Genomic DNA, 10,847 nt, shown 5'->3' on the forward strand with positions numbered 1-10,847 from the left:
ACGATAACTGCAGCAGGTAGGTTGGGAAAAAAAAGGCTTGCATCCAAAGTCTTAACAAATTTGTGATATTTTGGTATTACATGTGTCAGTTAAATGTCTGGTTGTTGTATTGTATATAAGCCATCATATAAATCGCATTCTTGTGATATTTGGAAATAGATTTTTATTTTATTTGCTATTTTCGTTTGACATTGAAGCACATTTGCGTTGGTCTGACAGAATTTTCGATGTGGAGTGTATTTTGTCTAAGCGGACCACATTCATGCCGATGATAATTAATTATATATTTGATGACCCATTCTGCAGGTTTGTTGTTCAAGTTTTTCAAATTATTGTTGTAAAATTACACTGGTGGCATTGCTAGCATTCTTGATCTAGGATGACTAGTGAAGGCTAACTACTTTCTAACAGAGTGGTCATGCCGGGAAATATCAAACTGAGGCTTTAACGTAACGACCGAGCTTTAACGAGGTTGATACGCCGAAACCGAAGTTAGATATGGATAGTAAAACTCGCTTTCGCTCATTTAGAAATTTTCGTCAGAGGGCATTACTGATCCGTATTGAGCTGGGAGTAGGTCACCACGTGGATAGCATGACTGCGCATCAGCCAATCGGAACGCTCGTACTGTCGTTGCCTTTAAATAATACCATTCAATTACTATACCGTGATATATACCATAACCGTGATATAAAATTAGTCATACCGTGATAGAAGATTTTGGCCATATCGCCCATCCCTAGTCACATTACGTAACTTTGTTCTTAAGAGGACTGGGTGTTTGTCCTCCATCTTGAAATTGTAAAATCTAGCTAGAAATGTTTACCATGACCAACGGTTGCTTTGTTACAAGAAACCAATCAGATTGGCCAACGCTAGCGTTTAACGCTCCTCATTTATATCAAGTTGAGAAATTTCAACTCGCAACACTCCGCGCCGCTCGCCTTCCCACAATGCTCTACGTGAGCGTCAACACCCGGTTTCATTGAATATGAATTGGAAGCCGACGCGTCGCACTGCCCGCTCCGCTGTACTGGACACGCACCGTTATTGGTCCTTGAGGCTTTTTAGTTCCCCATGGGAAATGAGGCATGTCTACCAATTTTCAGACATTTTGGACTGGGAACATCTACAGTCTACGGGATGGGAACATCCCGTAGACTTTGGGCAATGCTTGTAGCGCCACCTATTGATGAATGTGGATGAATGAAGTCTTGGTGTGGGGACAGTCAGTAGAGCCTACAACGCCATCCCTCGTGCAGCACTGGGTCACTGACCATACCATGGTCCATCTGATTCCTGCATACAGGCAGAAATTAAAGCTCTGTAAACCTGTTGTGAGGACGTCAAAACAGTGGACCAGTGAGGCTATGGAGGACCTGCGGGCGTGCTTGGACTGTACTGACTGGGATATGTTCACGACTGCTACCAATAGTCTGGATGAACTCACAGAGGCTGTGACATCATACATCAGCTTCTGTGAGGACTGCTGTATTCCAACACACATCAGAGTGAACTTAAACAACGACAAGCCCTGGTTCTCAGCAGAGCTCAAAAGGTTGAGGTCAGAGAAGGAAGAAGCATTTAGGAGTGGGGATAGAGACAGATTCAAGGAGTCGAAGAACAGGTTTAGCAAGGCGGTGAGAGAGGCTAAACGACTGTACTCAGAGAGACTGAAGTGCCAGTTCTCTGCTAACGACTGCTTCTGTCTGGAGAGGGCTCAGGCAGATTACCAACTACAAGCCCAGAGCCCCCCACTCCACTAACTTGACTCCATTAACATGACCCTCCACTTCACCCTACAGCACCTGGACTCCCCAGCATCCTATGCCAGGATCCTGTTTGTGGACTTCAGCTCTGCCTTCAACACCATCATCCCCGCCCTGCTTCAGGACAAGCTCTCCCAGCTGAACGTGCCCGACTCCACCTGCAGGTGGATCACAGACTTCCTGTCTGACAGGAAGCAGTGAGTTAAGCTGGGAACACAAGTCTCTGACTCCCGGTCCATCAGCACCAGGGGTCTCATTTATAAAACTGTGCGTAGGATTCTTACTAAAAGTGTACGTACGCCCAAAAGCCTAAAATGGCGTACGCCCCCAAAAAAATCAGATTTATAAAACCGTGCATACGCACACCTGAAAGCAATGTTCCCTTTATAAATCACAGACTACCCACAGGTGTGCGTACGTGAATCTGCATTTTTCCAAGCCATGAACACGTCCATTTTTAACCATAAATGGTCAATGCAAAGCACCTCATGAATGCTAATCCAGTATATTAATGACCCTGGCATGCGATTGTTCTTCACGCTGAATCATGGCACATGACAACTTCTCAGACACTTAACCTATTGGTGGAGGCCCGAAAACCACATTATTTGGTGGCCGTTGGATCACCAATAAAAAAAAAAAAGTGCGAGTAGCGTCAACTGTGCCAGTGATACCGCAAATCGAGATACAATTTGAAAACAAAAGTGTTTTGTTATGAACAAGTAGTCTATTGAAGTCTGGACTGATAACGAGGACGTAGAGTGTAGCGATGTCGCGGGATCTTAACGACTATTTCCAGTTTTTGACATATGATGATACAGTTAGGTCCATAAGTATTTGGACATTGACACAATTTTCATCATTTTGGCTCTGTATACCACCACAATGGATTTGCAATGAAACAATCAAGATGTGCTTTAAGTGCAGACTTTCAGCTTTAATTTCAGGGTATTTACATCCAAATCAGGTGAACGGTGTAGGAATTACAACACATTTTATATGTGGCCCCCCCCTTTTTAAGGGACCAAAAATAATTGGACAAACTAACATTATCATAAATCTAATTGTCACTTTTAATACTTGGTTGCAAATCCTTTGCAGTCAATGACAGCCTGAAGTCTGGAACCCATAGACATCACCAGACGTTGGGTTTCGTCCCTGGTGATGCTCTGCCAGGCCTCTACTGCAACTGTCTTCAGTTCCTGCTTGTTCTTGGGGCATTTTCCCTTCAGTTTTGTCTTTAGCAAGTGAAATGCATGCTCAATTGGATTTAGGTCAGGTGATTGACTTGGCCATTGCAGAACATTCCACTTCTTTGCCTTAAAAAACTCTTTGGTTGCTTTCGCAGTATGCTTCGGGTCATTGTCCATTTGCACTGTGAAGCGCCGTCCTATGAGTTCTGGAGCATTTGGCTGAATCTGAGCAGATAATATTGCCCGAAACACTTCAGAATTCATCCTACTGCTTTTGTCAGCAGTCACACCATCGATAAATACAAGGGAACCAGTTCCATTGGCAGCCATACATGCCCACGCCATAACACTACCTCCACCATGCTTCACTGATGAGGTGGTATGCTTTGGATCGTGAGCAGTTCCTTCCCTTCTCCATACTCTTCTCTTCCCATCATTCTGGTACAAGTTGATCTTGGTCTCATCTGTCCATAGGATGTTGTTCCAGAACTGTACAGGCTCTTTTAGATGTTTTTTGGCAAACTCTAATCTGGTCTTCCTGTTTGAGACTCACCAATGGTTTACATCTTGTGGTGAACCCTCTGTATTTACTCTGGTGAAGTCTTCTCTTAATTGTTGACTTTGACACAGATATGCCTACCTCCTGGAGAGTGTTCTTGATCTGGCCAACTGTTGTGAAGGGGTTTTTCTTCACCAGGGAAAGAATTCTTCTGTCATCCACCACAGTTGTTTTCCGTGGTCTTCCGGGTCTTTTGGTGTTGCTGAGCTCACCAGTGTGTTCTTTCTTTTTAAGAATGTACCAAACAGTTGATTTGGCCACACCTAATGTTTTTGCTATCTCTCTGATAGGTTTGTTTTGATTTTTCAGCCTAACGATGGCTTGCTTCACTGATGGTGACAGCTCTTTGGACTTCATATTGAGAGTTGACAGCAACAGATTCCAAACACAAATACCATACTTGAAATGAACTATAGACCGTTTATCTGCTCCTTGTCAATGAAATAACGAACTCCCTTTATGAGGGAATAACATACACCTGGCCATGGAACAGCTGAGCAGCCAATTGTCCAATTACTTTTGTTCCCTTAAAAAGGGGGGGGGGGCACATATAAAATGTATTGTAATTCCTACACCGTTCACCTGATTTGGATGTAAATACCCTGAAATTAAAGCTGAAAGTCTGCACTTAAAGCACATCTTGATTGTTTCATTTCAAATCCATTGTGGTGGTATACAGAACCAAAATGATGAAAATTGTGTCAATGTCCAAATACTTATGTACCTAACTGTATATGCACAGTATTAAAGATATATATTTAGTTATACAATTTAATAACTAAATAAGCTTTAAAAATGAGACCCCAGATCTCCTCAGGGCTGCGTCCTTTCCCCTCTGCTCGTCTCCCTGTACACCAACAGCTGCACCTCCAGTCATCCGTCCGCCAAACTCCTGAAGTTTGCGGACGACACCACCCTCATTGGGCTCATCTCTGACGGGGATGAGTCTGACTACAGGTGGGAAGCTGACAACCTGGTGACCTGGTGTAGCCAGAACAACTTAGAGCTCAATGGTCTTAAGACAGTGGAGATGGTTGTGGACTTCAGGAAGAATACAGCCCCACTCACCCCCATCACCCTGTGCGACTCCCCAGTCAACACTGTGGAGTCCTTCCGCTTCCTGGGCACCATCCTCTCTTTCCATCTCTTTTCATTTCTTTCCATCTGCTACTGGCCTCTTCAACAAGGCCAAGGACTCCCATTGACATTAATTCACTTATTTAACTATTATAAGTCCATCTAATGGCAATTACAGTATGCACAAGCCACCTTACCTCAGTGCAATCGCGTACTATGTTGACCACTCACGCTGCTCATTATTATTTTTATATATTTTTTATTTTATATTTAAAATTGTTGTATTCTTAGATTGTTTAGTTCTTAGAAATAGTTGTAGTAGTGTACTTTTACTTAATTTAAGATTCGTATATGTTTAGTGTTTTGCACCTCCCTGCCACAGTAAATTCCGTGTTTATATAACATACATGGCGAATAATCCGAATTCTGATACCCACTGTCCTGTAACATCAATGTGCCAAATTTTGACCAATGGGAACATGAGGTATTGTGCCACATACGTTACTAGAAAAAGAATACCAACAAACGCAATAGGCTTCCTCCTGACGGTCGAATCCTAATAATAAATATATGAGAAAAAATATAGTTTTCACCTTGCCAAAGCCAAGCACACCCAATAATAAGAAAAGGTAGGAAACACAATAGGTAGCTAAGCAGCTTCGTTGCTTGGCACCCAATAATAATAAGAAAAGGTAGACCCCCAATAGGTGGCTTCACAGCTTAGCCCTCAATTAGTGTGGCACAAAACATTATGGAAGAATAATCAAGTTTGGCTACATACTCATGGTTGGCATTGTAATAGGTACATCGCATAGAGTCAACGCTGGCCCTTTCTGACTCACCGGTCAAATATGCGAGCCTCCTTCAGAACATTGCCCAAGTTGATGTAGGCATCAAGGAAGTTGGGATCCAAAGTCACTGCCTATCAATATTTAAAAAAAAAATAATAACCTAAGCATTTTCTCTTCCCATTTCAAGTAATTCACTGGAATTGGCATGTAGAATATCTGCTAAAATATCTATACATGTTTTAATTCACACCAACCTTTAACATGTCAGAATATTTATATCTAATAATAAAATACAGACCTTTTCAAAATGGTGAATGGCCAGCCAGATCTCTCCCTGGGCATTAAACACACAGCCCAGGTTACTCCAGGCCACTGCAAAGTTGGGCTGCGTCTCAATAGCTTTCAGGTAACAGGCCTTGAGTGGTTTAACAATGGAAAGGTAGAGATAGAGAGTGGAGTGGAAGAGAAGAAACGGAAGTGGGAGGAAGAAAGATAAGGAGAGGGAGGTAGAAAGAAAAAAGGAAAGGGAAAGTTGTGTTTAAAAAAAAAAAAAAAGAAAGAAAAAAAAGATTTGAAAAAAGAAAGGAAAATAAAGGGGGTAGAGGAAACAGAATTAATGAATGTTCTCCACTAAAGCAAAAAGTGAGTCTGCAGCATGGGCTGTATGCACTGTATTCTGCCGCGCTAAGCTGCTGTGCTTTTTCCTACGCTGCGCAGATCCAACCAGCACCCATACACAGCCCGCCATTCTGCAGTTCAGGCCTCGTGACTATGCAGTATTTCTTGTCTAATAATGGAGCCAAAATACTGTAACCTTGCTAAACCCAACTATTCAAAACCCCATTCATCTGTTAACAAAACCATAATGGGATTGTGCTAGTTGTGTCATCTAAGGACATATCCATCACTCCCAACCTTAAATGGCGGATGCTGTGTGCAGGTGGAGGTCCCTGTAAAGCGAGCGCTTCATCGCCGTGCGGGTGCCCAGATGTGCGTGTCTAACCACGACCACCACTGCTCGCATGCGCCGAACAATCCCACCGCTGTTGGGGGAGGGTGAAGGTCAGCCGCTGCGCTCACGGCCTCTGGCCGGGGAGGGGGGGGGGGGTGGCTTCGGTGGCAGACTGAGCCCCCCATAGAAGCCCACTACACCAGACAGGTACACTCCCTGAAACAACCTTGCCTTTCAGGACACTGAAGGGTGGTGAACAAGGGGGGTGGGGATTTGGCACAGGTAGTTGCATCTGTTTGGGATGTGGGCTTGTTGGATAGGTTTGAGTAATATCAGGACAGCCAAAAGTCTTGATGTACTTTTAGGTCAATTAAAGGGAGGGTAACTTTTTCCCAACAGTATCAAGTAGATGTGAATACTTTTAAGAGTAAATTTGTTCCTTTTTGAGGCGGGGGGCTGTTGGGGGTCTAGGCTGGGAGTGGGTGAAGAGGGGGGCGGTCTGCTGCCAACGGGCCAGGGAAGGTGAAGGGACGGGTGTGTGTGTGTGTGGGGGGGGTGGGGGTGGGGAGGTTGAGGCCAGGGAGCTCGCTTGCGCTTGACACTTCTTTCTGGTCGCCTTTTTATGGTCGCTAGAGGGTTTTCGCTGCGCAGCCCCTGCGCTACTGCAGACTCACAGCGCAATATCTGTCGTCACCAACAGATCGCTGCCGCTCCAAACCAAGAAGGAAAAAATAACCAATAAATAAAATCAACAGGAAAAAATAACCAAAGTGTAAGAGTTAGATGGTTCTTACTGTGTTTTGCTTACATTCACCTTTCACGTCAAATGCTTCCAAATTCATTATGCTTTCCTTATTGACTCACTATATAGTTGGCCGTTGTTAAAAATATATACTGTGTTTCTTCTTAATTATTTACATTTTTATTTTATTTGGCTAACTTTGTCGTTTTGCTCTTCAAAGGAAGCCACAAGACAGGAGGAGCTCAGGCAGGGAGTAGTAGTGAAGTGTTTTTTTCTCTTGTTGGCAGTTACAAACCCGTTACCATATTTTCTGAGTGTGTCAGAGAGGTGGCCTCGGCTGGCTGGAAGAGGAGGTGAGGACTGAGGCTGCCCTAGAGTTCCTGTCCGCCAGTCACCTACGCAGGAATACTCTGTCACCCACCTGAAACCTTCTAAATAACAATATCAGTCTTGGAAAAACCAAAAGAGACAAAATAAGAAAACAATAGCGTTAGTATGAGTTTGCAAACACATTTTCCTTTTATCTCTTCATATGGAATTTGTTTAAAGGTCTTCAACAAAAGAAGTCACAGAAAAACACAAAGTATTCTAACTAATTACATGCATGAACTGTTTCTCTTCTTTTTACAAGAAAATAAATACATGTCTAAAAGAGGGACAGGGAGGGGAAGAAAGGCTCTGGTGTGGTTTTACTGATCACTATGGAAGAACTTAATCTTAGGTCCCAACTATTGAGGCAGAGGAGGAGGGAGGCTAATTGGCTTGACCTTTACCAAATGAGCTGATTACAGTGCTTTAGGATGAATCATTGTAGCATCCTCAGAGAAAAAAGGGAAGAAGTAATGATCATTACTTTTTATTTTATTTTTCCCCCCTTTTCCCCAAAAGTGTATTTGTATTTTTATGAATACTTGGCTTTATCCTTATCCTGTCCTGCTTTCTTGTAGTCCTGGCCAATGAAGTAGGGAGAAAAGTCTTGAGATTTAATGATTGGTATCTAGAAGCCTCTTCACAGCTCTGAAATAAAGAGGTCAATGCTTGGTGCTGCGCGTGCATGGTTTCTTTCTGTCTAATCCAGCAGACTGTCGCGGGCGGCAGAGTGCAGAAGGAGAGTTGTCTGCCTGACACAGCTGGGGCCAACCTCTTGCTCTTAGAGGGCAGGGACTATACCACTACAAACCCACCTTACCAGACATAACTACTTGGGACAATTGTCAATTGGCAAGATTTGGGATACATTTTAGAGTAGCTGAACTAAGCTAAAGGGACTTTTTGGAAGATTGAGAGCAGTGAGAGGTCTGTTGGAGCCTTATTTTGGCATAGCTGTGGGGTCAGGAAGACAGCTTTGAGCGCGCACACTCCACCGGTCCTCAGCGAGCGCGCGGGGGGCGGAGCGAATGAGCGCGGGGGCGGGACGCTCCATGAGCTCCTCCCCACTCCCCCCCCCTCCAGATAGGATGGCCTGTAACCTCAAAGTGATTACTCTTCAACTCCAATGTCACCAAACCACAAACGTAAACTTTGAGTTTTAATTCAAAACCCAAGACAAGATCATTACGCTTCAACTAACAATCCAGTATATATTGCATTAGGGTTGGCAAGGGATCAAACATATAAGGTAAAAGACTAGCAAATCTGCAGGGTTTGGATAAGGCCATAAGAGTGGTGGGTTCTTGATTTAACAAAAATGGAGTGTAGTGGATTAGTTAGAGGCCATCTTACCTTTTGCATTGCAAAGATTAACTAAACTTCTCATCAGCTCATTTATCCTAAAAGGCCGAGCCAGCATTTTCCCTCCAAAACCAACTGACCAGGTCTTGTTCATAAACTGAATGTGTTATTACTGCCAAATTTAAGCATACAGCCTTTCTTCCTGTGGAAGGGGGTTTGACCCAGGGGTGGGGGGTCATAGGGTGAGGCAAAAAGCATTAGGAAAGAGGGAGTGACTAGGGAGAATAAAGATGTTTGAACTACTATGCCAACAGTGAAAAGGTATGCATAGCTGCCTACAAAGTTATTAACTGAAAAAAGGCAATGGGGGCAGAAGGCTGAAGAGAGGGGGGGAAGAGATACAGTTGTCTCATGGGGGAATATTGATTTTAAAATGGTAAACAAAATCCAAATAAACCAAAGTACAAAGTAAATAAATAAAAATAAAAGGATTACAGTTGGGCAGATGTTGACCTGATGATACATACCTTAGCCTCTTCCAAACGCCCAAGAGCTTTAAGAAGGTTGCCCAAGTCACTACGAACACAGTAGAGATCCTGTGAAACAAGACACACAGCTTTGTTAGATCTCTTAACATGAGATTCAATAGATGAAGTCATAGGTGTAGAAGCCTGCATGGACACTGCATTTATAGGCCAGACTTGAGTAAAATAACTCGATCTCCCTTTCTTCCTCCAACACTTACGGGGTTGTACTGTAGAGCAGACACATAGGCCTGCACTGCTCCCTCCATGTCCCCTGCCGCCACCAAGGCTGCAGCCAAGTTGATGTATCCGTCAATGAAGTCCGGCTTTAACCTCAGAGCATGGCGGTAGTGCTCAATGGCCTCCTGTAGCTGCCCCCTCTCTTTGTACACATTGCCCAGGTTTGAGTAGGCCTCAGCCAGCATGGGGTTCTGCTTGATGGCCAGAGTGCTGAAATGGGCAGACCTGGAAAGGGATGTGGGAGGGCAGAATAGGACTGTCAGTCATGAGACTGGCTGTTTGAGAGAACAACTGATAAGGAGGCAGAGTGATTATTATTGGCTGGAAATGTGCTTCAGAAAATGTGGTGCGAGAATTAACATTTGGATAACTGTTTCACATTAGAAGACGTGTGCATTTATGACAGTATTGAACATTTTCAAATATGACAATATCACCAGTACAATATGAAATCCAAAACCGGTCATTGTTCATTAAATTAACAGCAAAGCTAGGAACCACCAGGCAGCAGAAACTAGCATCAAATCCAACCACCTGTAAGAAGAAAACTAAGCCACCACCACTGGAAAAGTAGAAGTCATTATGAAGAAATGAAAATCAAGGACATGGATCAGGAGAGTATGGAATTCCCAGCGGACGACTGACAGCATCGTAAGTGTGAGAATAAAGGGGAGACCCACAGATGGAGCCTCTCCCTCTTTTTTCAAAGTAAAGGAGAGGGATAATTGGGACCCTTGTTGACAGAGAGGGGGTGCCATCGGCCTCCCCACCTCACCTGTCGAGCCTGCGGCACTGGAAGTGGATAGAGGAGAGGAGTAGCAGCACGCCTGTGTTCTCCGGCTCCTGCCTCCACAGCTGCATGCAGTGGCGCTCTGCTGCCTCAAAGTCCCCAGACTGGTATTCCCGATGCGCCAGCTCGGCTAACCCTTGGAAGGAAAGCATACGTTTGGTCGGTTCTGGAGCACCAACACAACCCAAGGAGGGGGGAAACAACATGTTAGAGATGATGGAAGGCAAAGGAAAGGAGACAAATAATAAATGGAAAAAAAATGAACATGAAATGGTGCTGATAAAATCGTAATCGGTCATGTAACTTAAGTATAGAAATGTAGACCATTTTGGGCCGTGGAAAGAGCATCCAAAACTAGCTAACAGTGTTTATAACATAGCAAATTGCCCAACTCACTATCCAATACCTAGATACGGTATATCATTTCCATGGCGAAATTCATATTGATAGATAGCAGTGGCAGTCCAAATCAACAGTGAGTTGAGTCACAACATTGCGTAACAACTAGCTAGCTTGTTTGTGAGTTGAAAAATTGTTTC

The 10,847-nt window shown here is 43.8% G+C and overlaps 1 protein-coding gene across 9 annotated transcripts in view; it reads right to left on the reverse strand.

Moving 5' to 3' along the window:
* ogt.1 (O-linked N-acetylglucosamine (GlcNAc) transferase, tandem duplicate 1) overlaps positions 1-10,847 on the reverse strand; it is a 58,239-nt gene that overhangs the window by 46,501 nt on the left and 891 nt on the right. For 5 of the 9 annotated variants that reach the window (XM_067248376.1, XM_067248372.1, XM_067248378.1 and 2 more), the window contains exons 2-6: positions 10,294-10,474; positions 9,500-9,743; positions 9,282-9,350; positions 5,688-5,804; positions 5,441-5,520 (exon numbers count right to left, since the gene is read on the reverse strand). In XM_067248376.1, coding sequence (XP_067104477.1) covers positions 5,441-5,520; positions 5,688-5,804; positions 9,282-9,350; positions 9,500-9,743; positions 10,294-10,474 — 691 coding nt within the window. Of the gene's footprint in view, positions 1-5,440; positions 5,521-5,687; positions 5,805-7,385; positions 9,252-9,281; positions 9,351-9,499; positions 9,744-10,293; positions 10,475-10,847 lie in introns of those variants that run through there. The other 4 variants (XM_067248377.1, XM_067248375.1, XM_067248373.1 and 1 more) reach the window with 2 other exon arrangements.

The sequence above is a fragment of the Osmerus mordax genome, chromosome 12 (genome assembly GCF_038355195.1).
Source record: "Osmerus mordax isolate fOsmMor3 chromosome 12, fOsmMor3.pri, whole genome shotgun sequence".
In the NCBI taxonomy this organism is placed as follows: Eukaryota; Metazoa; Chordata; class Actinopteri; order Osmeriformes; family Osmeridae; genus Osmerus; species Osmerus mordax.